At 40.7% G+C, this 23777-nt stretch overlaps 2 protein-coding genes across 2 annotated transcripts; both read left to right on the top strand.

Moving 5' to 3' along the window:
• The first annotated feature begins 282 nt into the window (after positions 1–282).
• On the top strand, positions 283–15573 carry map1b (microtubule-associated protein 1B). The gene is made up of 7 exons (XM_028974232.1): positions 283–555; positions 1691–1792; positions 6671–6753; positions 7010–7150; positions 7236–12231; positions 12326–12552; positions 12650–15573. The coding sequence occupies exons 1-7, from the start codon at positions 363–365 to the stop codon at positions 12803–12805; spliced, it is 5898 nt and encodes a 1965-aa protein (XP_028830065.1). The 5' UTR covers positions 283–362; the 3' UTR covers positions 12806–15573.
• Positions 15574–18260: 2687 nt separating this feature from the next.
• On the top strand, positions 18261–22995 carry ptcd2 (pentatricopeptide repeat domain 2). The gene is made up of 10 exons (XM_028973632.1): positions 18261–18399; positions 18983–19075; positions 19196–19325; positions 19508–19625; positions 19887–19965; positions 20101–20192; positions 20453–20566; positions 20656–20730; positions 20805–20915; positions 20989–22995. Exons 1-10 carry the CDS (start codon positions 18288–18290, stop codon positions 21205–21207), a joined length of 1143 nt encoding a protein of 380 aa, XP_028829465.1. The 5' UTR covers positions 18261–18287; the 3' UTR covers positions 21208–22995.
• The last annotated feature ends 782 nt before the right edge of the window (positions 22996–23777 follow it).

The following is a 23777-nucleotide window of genomic DNA, read 5'->3' as shown; positions in this document are numbered from 1 at the left end:
CTCTTGCACCAGCCAGGAACTAATCATGTTAAAATCATGTAAAAATAAGTTTTTGGTATTCACTTTCTGGATAATAAAAGACAAAATTGTAATGGAAATGGTGGTCTGACAAAATCGGTATTGTGTGATAATGCCATATCAGCCCCCCCAAAAAAAGCGCATTATATGTTCATATTTCGTATATAACGGGTACTTTGCACCTCGTTAAACTCTGGGCAGGAGGTGAGGCGTTAAGGTTCTGATTTGCTGCGGATGACGGGGTAAAAGCGCAGGCCACTCCTTCCGCAGCGCCCACCGTGCGCCTGGTGGCTCCAGCTGCAGCCGCGCAGGGGAGAGAGGGTGCGACAGGCAGCCAGGCAGGCATGGCGACGCTGGTGGCATCGGCAGCAGCAGCAGCAGCAGACGGTCCCGCCGCGAGCACTGTGAAGATGTCGTCCCCGACCTCCGCCAGCCTGCCGCAGCATTTTGACGACGGCAAGTTCTACCTGCTGGTGGTGATCGGCGAACTTGTGACGGAGGAGCACCTGAAATGTGCCATTGCGGACATTGAGAGAGGTAAAGGGCGGACGGGGGTGCGAACCCCTTTTACTCTTCTCGGGATCGGTCGCGTGATCAGCACAGGCGCGTCTGGCGCTTATAACCTTGAACCTGGTGCATGGATGTGGCGGACGCTTCATGACTCTCAGATTTTCAGATCGTGGCCTCGTCTGCCCCGCCCTGTTAATCGGACCGATAGCGATCGGCCTCGCGTCAGCGCCCTTTACCGGACTACCGCCCCCCGTGGTTCATTCCTGGTGACAAAGAGAGAAAAAAAGAAGCTTTTGTTCCTGCGTCGGTCCTTTGTTTGAGGGCAGGGCTGTCCCCAGAGGAAGGTGTTTGGGTGTCGCCTGTTGCCACTGAACGCGGTTGCTTGTCATTGTTTAGAATTTCTTGAGACGTTTTTCGTAATGTCGCAGCCTGACCACCGTCTGCCTCACAATTCCAAGCGTATAATATTCTCGTTGACACAATTAAAACGATATCCTGACACTGTGCGCTATTAAAATAATGTCCGGGCATGTGGACGAGCATCACTTGCGCGTCTCATCCGATGCCGGCTTGTGGGCGTGGCCCGGGCCGCACTGCGGTCCCTACGGCAAGTCGGAGGCGCCTACCTTCCGCCGAAAAGGGCGTTTCGGGAGAAGACGCGAAGTGGTCTTCCTTCGAATGGTTTTTAGGGGCCTCGATTACAAGTTGATTAATAAGTAGAATTCCAAATAATGGATGCTAGGAATTATTATAAATGCTCTTTTTCATAAACAAAGCCACCAAAAATTTATTTAAAAATGTGTACTATAATACACATTTAATACACCTGCTTCATGTCATATTAAACCACAGTAAAGAGAGCCTGGGTAATATAAGATGCTGACAAGCACCCGCCTGCAGTTGTCATGGAGAAAAGAAATTAGACTGATATAAAAACCGCATTGATCATGACTCAGCTGAAAGTGTTTCTATTGATATTTCCATGCATTGATTTTCTCCCAAGCTGAGCTTTGCACAATTTATTCCAGGACAAAAAGAATTAATAACACATGACAATGACACCAGAAAAAGGAAAACCTGTTGCTAGATCTGTTTTATTATTATTATTACAAAATCTGCAGAAATAATCATTATTTCAAGATTTATTTTTTCTGACCTGCAGGTATTCGTTCCTGGGACACAAACCTGATTGACTGCAACTTGGACCAAGAACTTAAACTGTTTGTTTCCCGACACTCGGCAAGGTTTTCTGCGGATGTACGAGGTAAACCAATTGACCATGTGACTAAAGAGATTTTCAATGAGAATATCGAGACTGATCAAGATTGGTTAGGTTTATTGAAGTGTTATTTGAGTTTTGTAGAATGACTTGATCTTTCTCTCTATTTTCAATTGAAAAATGGCTGTCTTCAAATATTTATGCCAGTAAGCAATAAGCACAAAGCAGTCAGAGGTGACAGCAGTCTCTTTTATTCTAGTTCCTCTGGGTGCTGTCTGTGCTTTGTCCCCAGCTCCACCCTGCATCCCACAAACAGAATCTGTGAGCGCTTCCTTTCCATTTCTCTTTTTGACCCCCCCACCCCTCTCTCTGTCCCTCACCCACTTGATTAGGCTGCCTTGCAACACTGTGCTGGGAATGCTGGGTAATGACCTGCTAGGAAACTCCCCCGCTTGGTTTTTGTCTTTGGTCGGAACCTGAGGCAGCAAGATTCAGAGAGCAACTATAATCAAAAATTCTATTCTATTCTTGCACTTCTATCTGTCTTCAGTTTTTTCAATTTTTGCATTCGTATTGGTTATTATTAGGGAGTATTAGACCATCACACTGATACAATGACAAGACATATTGAGAGAAGGATAGGAGGTAAATAATGAGTGACATTTATCTTTATGTCTCAAAATGCAAATGAGACTTAATTGGTTCCCATGGTTTAATTTGTGAGAAAATTGTTGTAAAATATAACAATTATGTATTTACTATGACCTTTCTTATTTAATTTAACTAAACTACCTTTCTTCGAACTGTACTTCATTTTAAGGAAATGATCGATTGTATTACACTGGTAAAACAAATTAGGCTGGAGATTGAATGTTCGGTACAAGTTAGAGGTCAAATTGCAGGTTGCAGGATGCAAGGCAATTGATTTAGTGGGTTTATTCACAGTTATTCACAGCAATTGAATGGACTATTTAAACCTCAGGGATAAAGAATATGAGTTCTCGAATTTGTATCACTGTAACGTATTGAAAATTATATGTACTGTAATGCATAAACTGTGAATGCAATTGAAGCCACCTCTCATACACACCGCTCATTATATTATATGAAAAGTGATCTTTAGTTTCCAATTTGAAATGTATTTTTACATGAGCAACTTTTTAATGAATACTCATAAATTTAGTTGGCTGCACTGACCTTCACTCTAAATCACACCGCAAGGCATCTCCCCCTCTCCCAGGCCACTGAACTGTCAGACTGGTCAGTCCACCACAAATCTTAATTCATTTCTGTTGCCTCATCTCAATCTCCACCCCCACCGTTTTCCTACCTCGCTGCCTTTCTCACTCCCGCCCAATAATATCTGCATCTGCTCACTTTCCCTCTTTCTCTTCCTTCCCATCGGTCCTGTTCTCTGCAGCCTAGTGTGTGATTAAGTTTTGTGGCGAAGTAATAAATCAGGTGAAAGGCAGGGGATTATGCTGGAGTACTGGGGCCGCTGGCCTTCACTGTTAGACAGAAATATGCCGCTGCTGAAAGTCTGCGCTCTCAGCATTTCACTTCTGACAATTTTGTTCTGACCCTCTGACACCTCTGCATCTGACCTGCTTGTGAGATGCCCTCAAAACTCAACCTCTGGACGTTTTTAAGCATGATAATGTTTTTCCATTTCATAACAAGTTGTTGGGTGAGTTCTCAAGTGGTCCTTAAACGAGTTTGCCAATACCAGCAATTAAGCTTGAGATGCTTTTGTGTAATTATAGTCTCACAGTACACAGGCTGATATTGCACATGATAGCCAATGTAAACAACACACATAATTATCTGTTGCCATTAGGCTCACTTACACTAGCTGGCTTTGGGGGTTGTGGATCATTTTTCTGATGGATGGGAACAGATCCATCATTATGGTGTGTCAGGGGACCGGCGGTGACTACAGGAGGTCTGATGAGGGGCTATAAATTGTGTCTGAGTGGGAGGCAGGGTGAAACCTACACGCATAAATGAGGAAGCTAGGGGAGGTACATGGATGTTTTGGAAAAAGTGAGCATGGAGGAAAGGTGAGGAAAATGAGGATGTAAGAGAGTGGGTTAATAAAAAGAGCGTCCCATGCATAAACAAGGTTGCCTGATAAAAGTACATGGCTGGAGACCCGCTGAGAAGCCAAGCGGCACATCCTGCCTTCTAACAGATGGTGGAGTGATACTGCTGCATCCTAATGTTGAAGCAAAGCTGCAGTATTTACATAAAAACAACAGGATTTGGGGAGAATGGGTTGAAATAAAGAAAACGCCCACGAAACCCACATTTGAATATAAGTTGTTTTGACTTGACCTCTGGACATGACCAGCCTCAGGTTTTCTGCTGGTTGGGCACATTGTGTGTATTCAGGACCATTACTAAGGGAAGGGTGCTGGGGAGCATTGGACCCCTGAAGAGAAAAGGATTCACGAGCACAAATCATGAGGGAGATAATAACTACACAACTTGTTTTTATCTGATGCATAGTCTTACCAAATAGATCTAGGTAATGGCAACTGAAAATAGACACATCGACAATTTTTTTCAAGAACTTAATGAAGCCACATTAATTTTGCATTCGTCATGTGTGTATATGAGAAAGACATGGCACCAAACAGGGAGGCAATTTGGCATTGAAACATTGAATGTTAATTCACCCTGTGTGTGTGTGTATCCAGCTCTTCACATTAGAGGTTAGTGTGTCCCAGATGACACTTTTGTCTCCATCACTTTGTTCATATCTGTGTGTTTAAATGTGAGAGAGACGTGGTGTCCGCAGGGAACTCAGACAGTCTTCATGTTGAATCCTTTGGGTTCAGATAGGGGTGAGCTGGGCATTTGGCCGCACTCTGAGCGGCTCCGAGTGGCTCGGGGGACAAATCCTTGCGAGTAACATTAAAAACACAGCCCGAGAACTCCTCAGGAAAAACGCATCCAAGATGCAACACTGATTGTTACGGATTTGTGCAACCTGATCCTTCAGCACCGAAAGTGTTGTGTCAGCATTTACTGAAGGAATGAAATTGAGCCCAATAGAGCAGCATTACGGCAAGTGGAAATCTCGTTGGAGGTCACTTGTGCTCAGTCATGTAAGTAATGTATAGTGATTTCAGCTGCGTGCCTGTGTGAGTGAGAGAGAAAGAGACAAACAGCATGTAAGAGAGCGAGAGGGAAGGAGAGTGAGAGAGAGAGAGAGAGTCTCTTTGTTAGCCACGGTTCCTGTCCGGAGGTTGATCATGCACTGCTGGCGTCAGGGTGTATAGCCTCTTGAAGTGGAAACCCTCAGCTTCCAGGAAACGGGGAAAAAAGAACGAGAGAGAAGAAAGAGAGGGAAATGGAAGATGTTGAGGATCACAGACAGTAATGAATGAGTAGACAGGACAGATGAGACAGAAGCTAGATGGAGAACGCTTGAGACAAACACCCTCCTGACTTGCCTCATGCAGCCTGCTGTGCTCAGCAGGAAGGGAGAGGATGCATGGAGCGCGGTGCGCAGATTGCAGGTTATTCGCTTACGGAGAGAGAACAGAAGTCGAGGTGTCTCCCTCGGATAGGCATTTTCTCATGGCAAAGCACTGATGTCTCCCCCACACTGCTCCATGAAGGATTTCTGCTTTCCCTGTATTGAAGGGTCACAAATGATATGATTACACAATAAAAAATACACACAATAAAAAAAAACAATAAACACAATCTTTACTGCATCATCCTCACAAAAGATACTGAAATTATAGTTACAGGAAAAGAACGCAAATATGATTAACAAGAAATGTGCCAACAATAGGCTTCTTTTATTGCACACTAAGCAGAAATGTCTGTTGGCTGTCCTACACTGTCCTTCTCAGTGGCATCAACACAAGCCAAACACAAAATACTGATCCTGGCATGAGGAATGGGTGCTCTGATTCTCGGTTACAGAATCATATTGGGGGCCTATTGGGATGTTAAGTCAGTTTTTTTTTGCCATAAATTGAGCACAGCCTCCCCGTGAGAAAAACAGTTACTAGCATATTCTGTTTTGGAAATGAGAGATATGGGACATGGAGCAGGTGGCATGTGAAAAGCTTATTTGAAACATGAGAAACTGAATTTGTTGGAAAACACTAGTAAATCAGTAGTCTATATTTCATCATTCTGGACGACATAAGCATCAATTGTAAAATGTCATTATGACAGAATAAAAAAGCTGTTTAAAGTAAAAAAGGCTTAAGGAAGTAGATTTGTTTATTATATACGTCTGATAAATACTGTAAATGTAACTTAAATTATAATATGTTATGTGCTGTTTTATTGAGGTATTCATGTTTACAGATGTGGCTTCTTTTTATTTTAGTAATATCGATTCTTGTTGGTTGATAAATTTAAGGTCCTTACAGTCAGTTACAATGGTCAATTGTGTTTTTATTTTGAAACCATAAAGCATGCAATAGGGCAAAGTAGGGCAAATAATATGGCGATGATTATGAAAACAAGGATTTCTCTAGTCGAGTAATAGTTTTACTATTATAAAACTTGACTGGTTACACATGGTGACTAGTGATCAGGTGACAAAGTGAGTGAATAGGGAAATAAAAGAAAATTATTTAAGTGTCATAATGTTGCCTGTATCAGCTGATCAGCCAAGCTAGACTGGCTTGTCATCCAATGTCTAGCCGTGTGCTCAGGGTCTTTCAATAAAAGAAACAAAAGAAATCAAAGCAGCTCCAGGGTTGCAGCCTCTGACAAGTTTGCTTATTTCAGCTATTGAACTGATAATTGTACTTTTTCTCCACAGAAAGGCTGCTTTTGGTCTCTGCGGTTTTAAAGCATCAAAAGACTGTTCTATTCATACAATCAAAGGCATTTGCTTTTTGAAATATCGTTGATCTCTCAGATACAATTACTATAATGTCCTCCTTTTAGGACAGAAGATTCTGCATCACAAAAGCGATGTGCTGGAGACAGTGGTGCTCATCAACCCCTCTGATGAGGCTGTAAGCACTGAGGTGAGAATAATAAAAAACTGATACTGAAGCCAATTTTCTAAGTGATCTGTCAACTTCAATTTGCGACAGTTACTGCATGTCAAGTGTGGTGCAAACACAGGTTCTGTATTGCTGTACCTGAGTGTTTAATCTGCCACTCTGAAATTCATTTAATTTATTTTCTCTAAAATTATTAGAACAGTTAGTCTAAGCCATTTTAACAGTAGATTATTGTGTTAATAAATTGGATAATAAATGTCTTTATCCTTTTGCCTAGGTCCGTCTCATGATCTCAGATACAGCCAGACACAAGCTGCTAGTTCTATCAGGGCAATGTTTTGAGAACACAGGTGAACTCATCCTCCAGTGTGGATCATTCTCCTTTTTCAACTTCATTGACATCTTTACTGACCTAGAGGTGAATATGCAGTGTATTATTTATTTTGTGCTATTATGTTTTCCATTGTGTTATGAACTAATAGATGGATTCATTTGAGCCACAGATTGGAGAACTTCTCAGCACCATTCATCCAGCAAACAAAGCAAGCCTCACCCTATTTTGCCCAGAGCTAGGTCAATGGAAAAACTCCAATTTGGACAAACACAATCTTCAGGACTTCATCAACATGAAAATGAATTGTCCATTGATTCTACCAGAAATGGAGGGTCTTTCTGAATTTTCTGAATACCTTTCGGAATCTGTGGAGATACAATCTCCCTTTGACATGCTTGAACCTCCAACCTCAGGTGGATTTCTGAAACTGTCTAAACCATGCTGCTACATTTTTCCTGGTGGACATGGAGACTCAGCACTCTTTGCAGTTAATGGGTTCAACATGCTCATCAATGGGGGCTCTGATAGGAAGTCTTGCTTTTGGAAACTTGTTCGTCATTTAGACCGGGTAGATTCTATACTTTTAACTCATACTGGAGATGACAATTTGCCTGGAATCAATAGCATGCTGCAAAGGAAGATTGCAGAGCTGGAAGAGGAGCAGTCACAAGGATCTACAGCAACCAGTGACTGGATGAAGAACATGATCTCTCCAGACATCGGTGTAGTGTTCCTCAACATTCCACAGAACTTGGAGATCCCAAAACCAAATTACAGGGTACGGAGGAATATTGAGGAAGCAGCCTTTACTTTGCAGTACCTCAACAAGTTGTCCTTGAAACCAGAACCTTTACAAAGGAGTTCTGGGGACACAATAGAACCAATAATACTTTTTCAAAAGATGGGTGTGGGAAAACTGGAAATGTATGTTCTGAATCCAGCAAAAAACAGCAAGGAGCTCCAGCACTTCATGAAGCAATGGACTGGTAGTGAAAAGGACACATCTTCCATTTTGCTACCCAATGGGAAAGAGGCAGAACTCCCAATATCTTACTTGTCCTCAATTTCATCCCTAATTGTTTGGCATCCTGCAAATCCATCAGAGAAGATAGTCCGTGTACTTTTTCCTGGAAATGCAACTCAGAATCACATTCTGGAAGGTTTGGAAAAACTAAAACACCTAGATTTCCTTAAGCAGGAAGTGGTATCGCAGAAAGACCTTTCATTAAATATGGCACCAGCCCTAAAACAAGCAAAGCTAAAACACAAAACAGACAGCAAGGAAAGCCTAAAATCAGTTTCTCGGCAATCTGTTCAGAGCTACAGGAAGGAATCAAAGGAAGACACAGTAGAGAAGGTAAAGGCAGATTCAACAATGCGTCAGGGGAATTCACAGTTTGAAAAAGTGAAAAAGTCTCTAGTAGAGAAATCCCCCAAAACTCCAGAGAAAAAGAAAGCAGAAATCAAGCCAAAAATTACTCCAAAGGAGAGAATAGTCAAAAAAGAGTCTAAAAAATCTATTGAGAAGAAAAATGACGAAAAAGAGGTAAAGAAAGAGGTTGAGAAAAAGGTAAAGAAAGAAGACTTGAAGAAAGAGGTGAGGAAAGATACGAAGAAAGACGGGAGAATGGACTCTCCCATGAAAGAAAGCAAAAAGGAGGAAAAGAAAGAAATAAAAAAAGAGGAGAGAGATGTTAAGAAAGAGGCAAAGAAGTCCACCAGTTACCTTAAAAGGAATGCAGCACCTTCTGGTGATTCCAAGAAGCCTGTCTCCAAACCAAAAATCTTTAAAAAAGATGACTTGTCAAAGAAAGATCCTGGAAGCCCTGCAAAGTCCAAAGAAAAGGGAAAGGTTAAATCCACCAAAAAAGGCATTGAAGTCTGTGAAGGGAAACCTGACAATGCAGCAATACCTCCAGATGAGGTTTTAGCAGCTGTGAGTACAACTGCTGAACTTGAGGCAGAAAGATCTTTGATGTCATCTCCAGAAGACCTGACCAAGTACTTTGAGGAGCTGAAAGCAGAGGAACTAGTGGAGGATGAAGGGACTTTACCCCAAACTCAATCTGAAGAATCAAACACAGTCATACAGTGTGAGGAACTCACACTTATCAAAGAATCTCCAGAAGCTGGAGAATCTGTGGATGAGGGTATAACCACCACAGAAGTTGAAGGTGAGTGTGAGGGGACACCTGATGAACTTGAGTCCAAAGGGAAAATCAGCAGTATCACCAGTGAAAAGTTTGAAGATGAAGGAACAGTTCTTGAGGAGTCTTCTGAAGCAGGAGATTATGAAGAAAAGGGAGAGACTGAAGAGGTGGATGAACAGGAGCAAACAGCAGAACAACTGTCTACAGAAGGTAAAGAGGAAGAAACACAAGAAGAAACTAGGAATGAAGGCCATTGTGAACCTGTAACTGAATACATAATTAAAGAGACAGAGAAGCCAATTCTTGCTGTGTCCTCACCACCAAAGGTTACTTCCCCTGTCTCTCCAGCTGCTTCTATTCATGATGAAGTCTCTCCAGCAGGTTCAGGTTGTGCATCAGATGAGGAGAATGATGAGCCTCCAGAAGAATACACAGTTTCTGGAAATACCCAGTCCACTATTGAGATCTCTAGTGTTCCTACACCAATGGATGAAATGTCAACTCCAAGGGACATGATGAGCGATGAGGTGACAAATGATGAGAACGAGTCTCCTGCTCAGGACTGTACTAGATTTGGAGATGCGGGATTGTCTGAACAGTATGACAAAAAGAAACTCTCACCTATATCTGATCAGTCAAAAAGTGAAGCCACAGATGGTGTAGCCTATCATGCATCGGCATCTACAATCTCTCCTCCATCATCATTGGAAGAGGACAAATATTCCAGGGAGTTTTTCACTCAAAGAAAGCTGGAAGACTCACCCGAGAATTTTACATTTGATTCTTCAAAACTAGCTGCTTTTTCCATAGTAACACCAATTGTGCGTTCTCCATCTGGTGATAAGAATGTAAACATGAGCTTTGTCTCATCTGGTGTGGCTTCACCAATCGAATTAGGCACTACCCTTGCAGGGATCGAGACAGTAATGGATTCCACAAACAGTCCAGATGATAAGACATTGGAGGGTACCTCCTCACCACAGTCCACTGGTCATACACCTTATTATCAGTCTCCTGTTGAGGAGAAGGCTGGAACCATGCCACTTGATATAAGTGAATGTGTGCAGGGACCAGTAATTGTTGAACTCACAAGTGACAAAGAAGGCTTTCCTAAACAGACTAGCCCCTTAGATGAGCCCATTTCCAAACCACTAGTGGAGAAGATTCTGTCACCCGTTCAAAGCCCACCACCTTTTGGAGCAGCATCTCCAACAAAGGGTGGGAAGGCAGGGAGGTTTGCAGCATTTAAAGAAGAGAGTAAAATGTCTATTTCAGAAGGAACAACATCTGATAAGTCAGCCACTCCAGTTGATGAAGTTGTAGCTGAAGACACATTTTCCCACATTGCATCAGCATCAACCGCATCTTTAGCTACCAGCTCCCTTCCAGAACCAACAACAGACGATGTCTCTCCATCTCTACATGCTGAAGTGGGCTCCCCTCACTCCACTGAGGTGGATGATTCCCTTTCTGTGTCTGTTGTGCAGACTCCCACAACGTTCCAGGAAAGTGAGGTGTCATTGTCAAAAGAGGACAGTCCTCGGCCAATGTCAATCTCCCCAGATATCTCTCCTAAAATTGCAAAATCAAGAACACCTCTTGAAGAACTGAAATCCCCTGTGCATCTCACAATGGAGTTCTGTCAAGATTCTCCTGATCATTCATTAGCCCTGGACTTTAGCAAACAGTCACCTGAACATCCCTGTGCATCAGGGGCCCGTGGGGTTACAGAGAATGGTCCCACAGAGGTGGACTATAGCCCCTCTGACATACCTGACCAAAGACCAAGAGGTGAGAAACTGATGCTTTTCAAAGAGTCAGACCCAAACCTTGCAGCAACAGCATCTCCATCTGATGCCTCTGAGTCTACACCATCTGTTCCAACCCCTTGTCAGGTTGGAGGTCCAACAGAGATGTCTTCAAATGCTGCTACACCAAAGGTTTCCTCCCTCACCCACTCCCCAGCTTCCGAGTCCTCACTGGCACTCACGAGTATGCCAGATGCTGAAGATGTCATGAATAAAGGTCAAAGAAGTCCTAAATCACCAGTCAAGGAATATTGTTTTCCAGAAGATATAAATCTTAAGGGAGCATCTTATTTAGACTCTCCACTGCCTCAGGTTTCTCCCAAAACTGAAACACTTTGTGAACCCAAAATTACATCTCCCACATATTTGCCTCTCTCATCTAACCTGGTGGACTCTCAGGAGAAATTATCTGGTGTCTCCCCACAGTTCAAATCCTCTTGCTTAGAAGAAGCAAAATGTGCAGATAGCCCCAGAGATCCAGATGGTTCAAAGGGGAAACTCTCACCTCAGTCAAGAACAGATGTTGATCTGTGTCTAGTGACTTCTTGTGAATATAGGCATCCAAAGACTGAACTCTCACCATCCTTTATAAACCCAAACCCACTGGAGTACTTTTTGCATGAGGAGAACCCTTTGGAGGAGGAGAAATCTTTGGCTAAACCAGGTGGAGGACCTCCTCCACCTCGAGGCAAGCACCACAGTAAACAATGTGAGGAAACACCTCCAACCTCATTCAGTGAATCGGTTCCCTCACAGACAGATTCTGATGTTCCACCTGGGACTGAGGAATGTCCTTCTATTACTGCAGATGCCAACATTGATTCTGAAGATGACTCTGAAACGCTTCCTACAGACAGAACACTTACGTACCACCATGTGGACCCTCCTCCAAATGCAGCCCGAGATGCTGCACCATCTTCACCCCATCCTGATGTCTGTATGGTGGACCCAGAGATCCTTCCACCTGAAGGCAGTGAACTGAAAGATTCAAAAGCAGATGGAGATGAGAAGCCAAAAAAGAAAAAAGTGGTAAGCAAGAAGTCTGCATCACCATCCCGAAAGAGTGGCCTTTCAAAAACAAGTGCTCTGAAGAACTCAAAAATGGCTTCCCCCAAAAAGGTTGCTGCTACAAAGGCAGGGGAAGAAAAGGATGCCAAAAATGCTACAAATACTTCTGCCTCTAGAGGTGCGAGAAGTGCCACTTCAGGTATTATCTCATAATCATCCTCTTGTTCTCTCAACAGTCGTGAAGTTTTGAAACTATGTTTAACATTTAACATTTTTTTGTACATTCCATACAGTCAAAACCAGCAGTGGATCATCAGGACCCAACTGCCCTTCAATGTACTTTGACTTAGTGTACATTCCAAACCACTGCAGTGCCAAAAATGTGGACGCGGAGTTCTTCAAGCGAATTCGTTCCTCTTATTATGTTGTCAGTGGCAATGATGCAGCTGCACAGGAGCCTAGCAAGGCTGTCCTGGACTCTATCCTTGAAGGGAAAGCCCAATGGGGAAACAACATGCAGGTACCATTAGATAGCATCAACTATTGCTGCTGCCGTAATAGACTTTACATTGTATTGGCTAATAACAATGGCCCATTGATTTTTTTACCTCCCTTAGGTTACCCTGATCCCAACCCATGATTCAGACGTTATGAGGGAGTGGTACCAGGAGACCCATGAGAGGCAGCAAGATTTGAACATCATGGTACTGGCCAGTAGCAGCACAGTGGTGATGCAAGATGAGTCTTTTCCAGCCTGCAAGATTGAGCTGTAATGACACAATTCAGAAAAGGCGTTATATGCTGGCTGTGTGGTTTAGTATGACACTTTAGTGTGACCAACTGTTTCATGAAGAAAAATTGCCATAGTTACAAATGGTTTCCACACTGAAAGAGCAAATTTTAAAAGATATTTAAAAAGAATTTCCCAATTCAAATACACAGACTACTTTGTTGATGTGATAACCTAGGTTAGAGGCATGAGTAATTAATTGCCTTTGGATTCGAGTGATTGGGTGATTGGAGAAGGATGATAAAGGAATTAATCAAATTAATCTCTCACGGAGATGTCAACACATAGGGAATTGCATGTATGATCAATCTACGAATCAATGTTCACAATTTGTCAGCTTAGTAAAACATTACACTAAAAGATTTATGGATGACTGGATTTAATGGCCTTAGGAAGTAAACTGAATGTACAAAAATTAATGATGCACTTACTCTATTTACTTATCAATGTGAAGATGAGAAAAAAAAGTCAATCGTTCACAGTAATTATGTAAAATTACATTGCTTTGCATTTAAACACAACACAGACTCAACATCTTACCAGTAAATCAAATAAAGTGCTTAGCGCAAAATATCTAGCAACCGCATAGTTAATGACTGTGGAGAGTTTTTTTTTTTTTTTTAAATCATTCATGATTTGAATCCTTCCTATATTTTATTTATATTTAAACAGAACGTACATTGTTATTTGAAGCTAATATACAAAACAATTGTTTTAGGTTCCCCGCCATTCGAAAGATATGTAAACCAGATAAACTGTGACTATGTGTCAATATTTGTTTTCTCTGCATTTTTGCACTTACGTTTACATTAACAGTGTTTTTGTAAGCATAACAGTTGATTTGTTAGTTTCATTTTGTTTACCTTTTATTTATACATTTATTTATGACTGATAAAGTACTTCCCTAACATAATGCTTCCCCCCAAAAAACTAAAACTTTTTCTTGCCAAAACCACATATTCTTTCAGAGACTGTTTAGGAGTAGCACTTTTTAAGCATTACTGAAGCTAGTTTCACTTGTTTGGAGGATTTAAATGTCTGTTCCTGGTCAGGCCTGGAGTCTTTACCAGACCGTATGTGAATGTAGGAAGTCAAAACAATTTTGTTATTGGACATTTTGAAATAACATTGTCCTCTAGGTGTAAATGGCTTTGTGGCTGAATGAATTGACAAAAGAAATGTGCACGTTTAACGTAATACATTAAACGCTTGTGCAGTCTTTCAGAAAGGGGATTTGGTCTTAACTGCCAAAACATAATTGCTAGCCTTTATTAATGACAGAAAATAAGTGGTGTGAGCCGTAGCCATCTTGTATATTAGAAAAGGTTGCATCGACCTCCAGCAGATTTAGCTGTGATCCACTATACTGATTAAGTGAACAGGTGCTGTTACATTCAAGAATTGTGTATGTCTGTCAACTAAAGAGTATTAGAAAAGTCTGTCTGACACTGGTAGCTACAAGTCATTCATGTAACATACCATCTTCAGAGGTTAAACAAAAAAAATAATTAAATTCAAGAATGCCACAAAGACCTTGAAAGACCAGAAATGTTTTCTAATTTTAGGTCATCACAGAGAAGACATTGAACTTTAGTCACTTCATCTATATAAAGTATAAAGAGAGTATAAAAAAGTATAAAAAGCAAATCTCTGTTTATCTTGCACACGACAAAACCAGAGCAAATTTTACTTAAATTTAGTTGTACTGTCAATGGTAAGCACTTGGTAAGAATTCTTGATGCAAACATGAATTGAAAGTATTAATCATAAATTGAAAGTATTAAGCAAGACAATAAAAAATGAATTTTTGTTTTAGCTATTTTTGCTGAATAACGCAGTGTACTCTTTAGTAATCTGATAATGACATCTTTGTTGGGCATGGAGTAAACCATGTAGTGTCTCCTAAATGGGTAACTCTGAATGGACATTGTATGCCTGAATTTGAAAACAATACAGGAAAATCTTTCTGAAGCCATAATTCAGGAACATATTTAGACATATGCTAGGTGCAAATTGAGAGACAACTTCACAATTACTTCAAAAGTAATTGTAATAAGAGATACGTTCTTGTTTTATGTATTAATGATTTTCAGGTACTAGATTTGTGTGCCAGTTTCAACAATTCTTATCACTCAAATTAAAATCATTGGCATCAAACATTTCTGATAGATTCAAGTGAAATCTGTTTTCCAGAAGCGTTTTTGACTTTCTTGAATTTCATTGTTTTGCTGGTTAACACTATGTAAGTGGAAATGAACAAAAACAAATAGAACTTAACTATCACTCAACCATCTATGAGGAAAATGGAAAGTTCAGCATAGTGCATCACATTTAGGGAAACCAAGAACTTTAGACTCATCTCATTTAATGTAACCAGATTTCAAACAGCAAACACTTGCAAAAACTTTAACCAACAACAACTCACACACTTCTGTCCACAACTGAACACTGCTCTTCCCTCTCTTCTACTCACTCTTCTGTCCATGCCCCTCTCTTGCCTTTTTCGCTCCCACTCTCTATCACTCTCTGGGGTGAATGTAGAAGGGTGTCTGCTGCCGTGCATAGTGTATATGTCTTGTGACCTTGCATCGATCAATCCCCCTTCCCAAACTCATACTCAAAGTATAGGGTAGTAAAGTATTACTTTGTGCTTTACTGATATTTGTGTGCAATATCTCCTTTTCCCTACTTTGGGAGCATTTGATGTAAAGCGTACTGAAATGCCACAATAAATTCTGTGTTTGAAATGAACTCTTCTTGAACTGCTTGTGTTTACTGTGGCCAACAATAGATAACTGTGATCGCAATGCTTTAAATATATGCAGAGGGTTTCATACAGACACTCCCTGTCCATACTTTGAATACACACATTTTGCTGTGTGCACCGTGTGCTGAGCTGTGTTTCACAATGACAATCACTTCACTTCCACTTTCAGAATAACCTCATTAAATTCAGTTATTCAGCTGACCTCTTTCTTTGGGGACATAATGTTGCTGAACCTAAACCTGACCAACTGCAGCAACATAGCACGGCAGGAACTGGGCATGATGGCAGGACTTGGGCATGATGGCTGCATCACTTCTCATTCTGGATCGGGAGGTTTATTCTGGACTCATCAGACCACACAAACATCTTCCGTTGATCCAGACACCAATCTTTATGCTCCCTGTTTTAAATTAGTTTACTGATCAGTATGATCCTCACTGCACCATTAAGGGTTAAATAACTTATTGCTAGAAATCATCCATGCCATAATTATCCAGTGTGAGGCTCTTACCTATTTGCTTTGTTAAATCCAGGTGGTGACTTTTTTTTGGACATGCACTCAAAAATTATTATGAGACAATACCAATGTTAAACCACAGGTTATATTCTCAAATATTTCAAATGCTGGATTTTTTAAAACTCTGGTCAAGCAGTTTTCTGACCTCTTCTTTCGTGTAATTTTTCCATAAGACATTAATTATTTTAACTGAAGAAGTAAAACGTTCTGTGTGCTGTGCCTGAACACTGCAGACATTTTGAGAGCATTTCATGCCAGCTGCACTCCCAGTGCCAACAAGTCTCTCTCATCACAAGGATATTAACTAATGGTGACATACGCACCGCAGGCATTTTCCACAACCCAGACAAAAGCATGACAATAAATCAAAGTGGTACATTCTGATGGCATGTGGCCTGTGGTAAAGTAAACTGGCACAATTTCCAGATCAAAATGTGGAGCTTCTTTTAACATAATCAATGTAATGGACATAAACCAACGCAGCTTCAGCTCAGTTCAGGACAGTGGACAGGTCAACATGTTCAGTTTAGAATTAAATGTGTGCCCATACAAATGGTCAAAAAATAGTATGTTCTTTAAAACATAGTAAATTTGTAACAAGGAATGGGACAACCATGGTTGTTCAATTTTCTGGTACAGGTTCAAATATCCATTTAATGGATCAGAGCTAATTCTTCTGGACAAAAATGTTGAAATTTTTTCAGTCGTTGTCATCAAAATTTCATTGTTTATTGACCATAAAACTAAGCGCTTCTTATAATAAAAGCACATTAACTAGTTTGTGTTTCAGGCATGCAACAGTCCTTTATTTCAACACACACAATTCAGTACACCAGAATAAACGTTTAGACATTTTACCATGTGCTTAGGTTTCTAGAAGACATTCATTATGACACAATGCACAGTCAGCAACATTTGTTGCTCCGAATTCATGGTTGTCAGAGCATTATCTTTTCTCAGTTTCTCGAACAATGATCATTAAACTATGTGCCAAGTTGCCAGGCTTCACCAACGAGGCTTCGGCCTAGTCACAAGTGAGGTCACATATGCCATGGGGATTTCAAATATTCACAAGTGTTCACACTTAATTTATTCCTATATCATTTTATAGTTTTCTGTAAAAATTTGCAAGGCAAGGAAATCTCTCTTTTTTAAACAATCATTTTATGTCAATCATTGTATAGGTGCGACCAAATATAGCATAAACCAGCAAATATATAGCAAATATATTAATGCTCCGAATATGATGTAGTAAATATTGCCTTTTTAAAACCATCTCAAGCCAATCAGCATCTTCCGGATCTGAATACAAAAGGCTTACAACTCTGCCCTCTGCTGACAAAATGGGAATTACCGTAGTCGCTCTTTAAAACTATTTAAAACTGCTGCGCTTAGGTATAGAATCCAAAACTTTTAATTGTGGTAATAATTCTACATCTTTGATTAAATTGAAATGTTCTTCATTTTTAAATCGTAAATTTAAGTTCCCGTCACGCAGTGTCACAAAACGGTGCTGTACCGAAATCTGTGACCCGTCGAACTGTGTGACCATAGATGGCGCTATTCCGCGAAAGACGGTTAGGATCCTACTTACAGCACGGTCACAATATCTGACAGCGCCTGTCAAAAAATGTGACCTCTTGTCCCTTGTTCTTGTTCATGATTACAATGGTAAATGTTGTATTAGAGGATGAAATACGTTACCTGCATTTCTTTATTTAACCCTCGATAAAATAATGAACACTAATGGATAATAACAAGACTGCATGTTTCACTTAGTTGTTTGTTGCTCTCAAAGTACACAATTAACACAAAATAATAACTTAATTCAGATAACAATTATCGTGTATTATAATTTTTCTACGTTGTTAACCGTCTTTCGCGGCACAGCGCCATCTAGGGTCACGAAATTCGACGGGTCACAGAATTCGGTACAACACCGGTACAACACCGGCACTATTGGCCCGAACCAACTGTCAATACAGAGCAGGGGTGGCGGCGTTGAGTAAAAGTTAAGCCGACTGTCGTCGAATTGCATTTAATGGACATTAATAAGCTGTTTATTTTTTATCAGTCGTGTAAATTTGTTCCCCCTGCATAACTGTTTGTCTATACGTTTAAATGTATCTCAGTAGTTAAGTGCCTGTGTTGTGGTGTAGTAGTACAGCCAGCGGACTCAACATGGCGCTGAGAGCGCTGAGCGTCAGTGTACGAGTGCTCTTAAATGATTTCCCACGGAAGAGTATACTTCATGGTGCACGTCAGTCGGGGTGTTTAACTTGTCAAATTGGAGGTATGTGTCCTTAAAGGTCTGCAGGCAAGATGTATATCTCTGGACGAGATGGTCTACTTTGAAAATTGCTTGTGCCGAGCATAGAGTGAACTGTGTGATAGTTAGGGTTGCCAACCGTCCCGAATTGTCATGGATAACACGAAATATGTTTTTTCCCCCTTCCGGGACAGCTCCAGCCGCGTATTCTAATCACAGCCAATAATAGACTACTGTAAGCATGACAAAACGTCCCTATAAGTTATAGATTGTTTCACGGGTTTCAAACTCGCGGTGCGCCGGTAACATCCCGCGAGATCACATTATATAGATCTGTTATTATGGCCCGGCGATATGAAGCGCTGATATCACAAAAAATACAGATCCCATAATGCATTGCTTCAGTTGCCTTGCCGAACACAATGTTTACGCTGCAGCTGAATCGGGGGTCGCACCTCTAAGAAAGTGTCCCTCATTTGGGGTTGAGGAAGTTGGCAACCCTAGTTATACTGCTTACGCTGTATACGCAGACTTAATGTTTCATAGCCACCTTCTTGCCTTAATTCATGTAAGTCACCTAAGCTTCTAATGTTGTTCTTTATCCCAGCAAAAAGATATCTCCTTTCTGAGGACATTGTGAAGCTCCAGGACTTCCAGCAGAGGAAGCTTGCTGTGGCTCATCGGCTTTTGGGAGTAAAGGGTAAGGTGTACTGTAGTAAAAGTTGATATTTGTCCATAATAAGAAGGCTCAGGTGCAGGTGTGGTTTGGACTGCCATGTGGGTGCCACAGTGCCAATCATGAACCATGTGTTCATTGCAGATGAGTACTTTGAGTGTTTTAATCAGAAACTTCAGAGGAACGAGTTGATTTTGAAGGATGAATTGAAGCAGCTTCTGCACTTGTGTCAGACTGCAGATGACATGGTCACAGCAAGGGCCGCAATCTACAGGTGAGGGATAGTCATCTGGGATTATTTTACTAAAGCACAGATCTGCATTTTTCTTACCTGTGTGTGTGTGCGTGTGTGTGTGTGTGTGTGTGTGTGTGTGTGTGTGTGTGTGTGTGTGTGTGTGTGTGTGTGTGTGTGTGTGTGTGTGTGTGTGTGTGTGTGTGTGTGTGAGACAATGACAGGTACCATGAGGAGAACAGAAATGTTTCTTTTGGAGAGTTCAAATTTGGGCCACTATTTATAAGGCTCTGCTATGAACTTGGACTAGAGGACATGGCTGTTGCTACACTGACTGACAGGGTACTGAACGGCATACATTATAACACACACTGGATGGATCTATGGTCGTTCACAAATACAATTGTTTTAAGATATTGTTAAATCAACATTTAAGACATTGTTTAATATTTATGATTTTATGAATTAAATGTGTAATCAGAATAATATATTTGCATTTCTACAGCACTGTTATTGCACAAGGTTTCATGTTGTAAAATATGTTGTAACATCTCAGTGAAGTTTGTTTTATTGGTGTTGTAATGGGGATATTTTCTCTGTCAGTCAATGAAAGGATTTTTTTTGGACTCTACCTCATTCAACATTGGCATAGATATGCTATTTACAAAAGGATGCTATGAGAGTAAGTTGAATGCTGATTTCTTGTGCAATACTGCATTATATGATCATGAAATGTATGTATTTTGTCATGTTTCATAAAATACTAACAGCTGATGGACATGAACATGAAGCAGTTTCTTTTTTTTCCTTTCATCAGAGGCTCTTGATGTGATGGCTGAGATGAGGAACCAAGGTGTTCCATTCAGTAAAGACACCTTCACCCTTGCCTTTGCTACCTGTTACAAACTAGTAAGACAGCACACGGTGCACACAACAAAATGTGTCCTCTCCTTTTAACCCGGCACCTTGGCAACCTTCTGATTACAGGGCCGCTTCCTTAACCGCTAGGCCACCACTTCCCTGGTTGTCCAAATTCGTGAATCCTATGACAAAACACAATTTATTTAGGACTAATGACTTTCGAAGTGCTAAAGCAATTTATTAACAGTTTTTCATGCAAAGATATTTGTATACAACTTCCTGTACTTCTCTTCTTTACTGTTTGCTAGAATAGTCAAAAATCGTACAAAATCTGTACGGTCCTTTTGGAGGAGGGACAGATGAAAGGAACACTCATCCCTAGACAAGCCTTCTGTTTTGCTACAGCTCTCGCTCTTAAACAGGTCAGTCTTCAACATCCCTTTACACATCTCTACTTCACTTCTCTTTATTTTATCTGTCAGTAAACCTGTAGGTCTTTTTCTTTTTGTAGAAAGATTTGGAGAAAGCCCAAAACATTTATTCTCAGATAATGAACACAGAAAGTCGTCTCTGCACAAACCTCAGAGTGAGTCTTAGTCAGATATGGGATATAAAAATGTGTGACCTTCAAATATAACTTGCGGGTTTTTTGTTTTTCAGGTGCTGATATTAGCCACTTCAGGATCTATTAAGGAGGCGTTGTCTGTCCTTTCTTCTGCTCTCATCCCTGAAAGTCCACTAATTAAGAAGCTGGAGTTTTGTGGGGAAGTGGTAAGTGTTCATTACTTTCCTGCACATTTAATAATACAAAACAAGTAACTCATTCAGATTTTGGTCTTGTCAGGTGAAGGTGTTGCAGAGGATGAGTGTAGATGGCCCATGGACCAGACAGGTTGAGCAGCTTCTTGATCAGCTACAGCAGGCCGGTCAGGTCACCCAGCTGAGTATGGACGATTTGCTGTGCCACACCCCACCAGGGAAACGGAAGCCTGTGCGAGTCCTGGAGGAAAGGAAAAGCCGGAGAACTCTTCGGCCACTGAAGTCCTCCCTGTTTTTGGAGTGACTGAAATGTAGTTTAGACTGGTGCTGAACTAACAGCAAGTACATTTGCTGTGTGAGCGAAAGCGGATGCAGCACGAGACCAGTACAAAAATCACAGTCAGAGCTATATATGTAATTGCGCACAAAGCTCATTTTCCTGTTTTCGCATGCAGTGTTGAAATTGAGTACTCCTGTCCATACATTACAGTTCATTCATTTGTACTGTAATACAGCAGGATATGGGGAGTGGCTATGTTAACAATTTCAGTTTGACCACAAACACTTTCTGACAGATGCATAATATATGATGTCCAACCTGAATAATGTGATCTGTCTCACAGGATTAATTAGCATGATCTACCTCTCCTGTCACATCTGCTTATTACATATTACAAGGCTCATTCAATTGTTCTGGTATCCATCTTTACATTTTCTTGAAGGAAGGAAATGTCACACATCAACATTTCATTAGCTAATCTTGCACTTCAAAAAGAAAGCTGGTTAAGCAATGGAATGCCATTTATGTATATTAGTTAAATAACTATTTAATGAAGTTAATAAACAGCTGAATAATCAGCATTTTGAAAGTGTACCAGACTTCATTCAGTTACACAATACCAATAGTTGAACCTAAAGTTGTTGGAAGGTGTCTCTGGGCACGTTTCTTCACAGAGTTTCTTACAAATGTTTGCTCATACCTTTATCAATGACAAATTTCTAATTATATTCAGTTCCTGCATGAATACTCTGAAAAAAAAAATTGGTGAAACATTTTTGCAGTTTCAAATACTGAGTTTAATGGGTGAAATGATTTGAACAGATTAATTTGCAATAACTTCTTGAAACTTACCAGTATAATTACTTTCTTTGATTTTTTCCGGACTGTTAAGGTTTCCTGAAAAATATGATTTGATGAAGTGAAATGAACTAAAACACCCATTTTAGCTATGTGTTACCAACTCGATAGCTTTGTAGATATTAATGGGTTTAAATTGAGTAGAATGAATATATGGTACCTGTACTGAAAATTGTTGTTTGTCACAGTGTACTGCTGCCTGAGTTTGCGCCCTTGAAGTGAAACCACTCAGATAATGTTTCCTTTTATTGCCACCAGAGGGCCTGTTCCTTTGAAGAAAGCCTTCCTTCCTTTCCCTTGTACTAGTTTTTCATTAGCTAAAAGTATTCGGGTTTGGGGGCAACCCAGCACACAATCTCAGTGTCTCCACATTCATAATTTTTCCCATATTAGAATTTGGAAAATAGCAAATAATCAAAAGTTTTTTTCCCTCAGGCAGTTGACAGTAAGTCTGTCAGTGGCACGTCTCATCTTCTGACAACTGCAGAGTCAAGCTGATGGATTAAGGTCATGAGAAGGAGCTATGATGTGAGTGGGGATCAGGGGAATGCTGTGCGAAGACAGCCCCTGCATTCTTCATGCCACACCATGATGCTCTCACCACACAAGGCCACACCATGGCCTGTATGTTACTTTTAATGTGTTACTAAATTAACTAAAGGACACATTTTTAAGGGTTCTTCAGTAGTTTTTGTGAGTAAAACTTCAGGAAACCAAATGATTCAGGAAACTGGATGGGTCATTGAAATATCTGACAGTTTACCAAACCCAACACCACCCTTCCTGAAATAAATTCAAGCTTCCACCATAGATGAGTCAGGAGAAGCCTAATAAGTTAATTTTTTTACTGCTTCAGTAAAAAATCTGATACTAAACTGAGCATTCCCACCATAATTGGGGTCTAGCAGTTAAGGAAGCGGCCCCGTAATCAGAAGGTTGCCGGTTCGAATCCCGACCCGCCAAGGTACCACTGAGGTGCCACTGAGCAAAGCACCGTCCCCACACACTGCTCCCCGGGTGCCTGTCACCAAGGGTGATGGTTATAAGCAGAGGACGCATTGTGTTGTGTGCACCGTGTGCTGTGCTGGGTATCACAATGACAATTCACTTTCATAATAACTAAAAACTAAATATAATAACTAAATTAAAAAGAAACTTGCCGTTTAAGACAGAACAATAATAATACCATTATACTTGTTTTACTGTCACTTTAAAAGTGAAACACTTGTGATACCATGCAGCACAGAACACGGAGACACAACGAAATGTGTTTTTAACCCATCACCCTCCGTGAGCAGTGGGCAGCCATGAAAGGTGTCCAGGGAGCAGTGTGTGGGGACGGTACTTTTCTCAGAGGCACCTCAGTGGCTGCTTGACGGTTCAGGTTTTGAACCCACAACCTTATGATTACGGGGCCACTTCCTTACCCGCTAGGCCTCCACTGCCCTCCAAAAAACTGACATGACCCTGACATATTTCAATACATGGTATATTGTGTATTCTGTTGTACTGACAATAAACCAATCTTGAATCTTGATCTTGATTTATTATGCATCTTTTGTTCACCTTTAAACAATTTGATTATTAGAGCCATGAAAAAAGATCCATGTGTGCATTACTATACAATTAAGTGCCATTGGATTTGTTATTAGATGCAGTCTGAATAAATGCCATGTCTTGAGGACATTACATTATAAATGAACAGCCCAAGAGCTTTTATAACGGAAAAAAACAGT

The sequence above is a fragment of the Denticeps clupeoides genome, chromosome 3, assembly GCF_900700375.1.
Source record: "Denticeps clupeoides chromosome 3, fDenClu1.1, whole genome shotgun sequence".
In the NCBI taxonomy this organism is placed as follows: domain Eukaryota; kingdom Metazoa; phylum Chordata; class Actinopteri; order Clupeiformes; family Denticipitidae; genus Denticeps; species Denticeps clupeoides.
This window is presented reverse-complemented; position numbering and strand designations above follow the sequence as displayed.

Coding starts and splice junctions, on each gene's coding strand:
- map1b (XM_028974232.1), top strand. CDS start 363: ATGGCGACGCTGGTGGCATCGGCAGCAGCAGCAGCAGCAGACGGTCCC. Junction 1,793..6,670: donor GTTTTCTGCGGATGTACGAG/GTAAACCAATTG, acceptor TCCTCCTTTTAG/GACAGAAGATTCTGCATCAC. Junction 6,754..7,009: donor ATGAGGCTGTAAGCACTGAG/GTGAGAATAATA, acceptor CCTTTTGCCTAG/GTCCGTCTCATGATCTCAGA.
- ptcd2 (XM_028973632.1), top strand. CDS start 18,288: ATGGCGCTGAGAGCGCTGAGCGTCAGTGTACGAGTGCTCTTAAATGAT. Junction 19,966..20,100: donor TACAAAAGGATGCTATGAGA/GTAAGTTGAATG, acceptor TCCTTTCATCAG/AGGCTCTTGATGTGATGGCT. Junction 20,731..20,804: donor GTCTCTGCACAAACCTCAGA/GTGAGTCTTAGT, acceptor TTTGTTTTTCAG/GTGCTGATATTAGCCACTTC.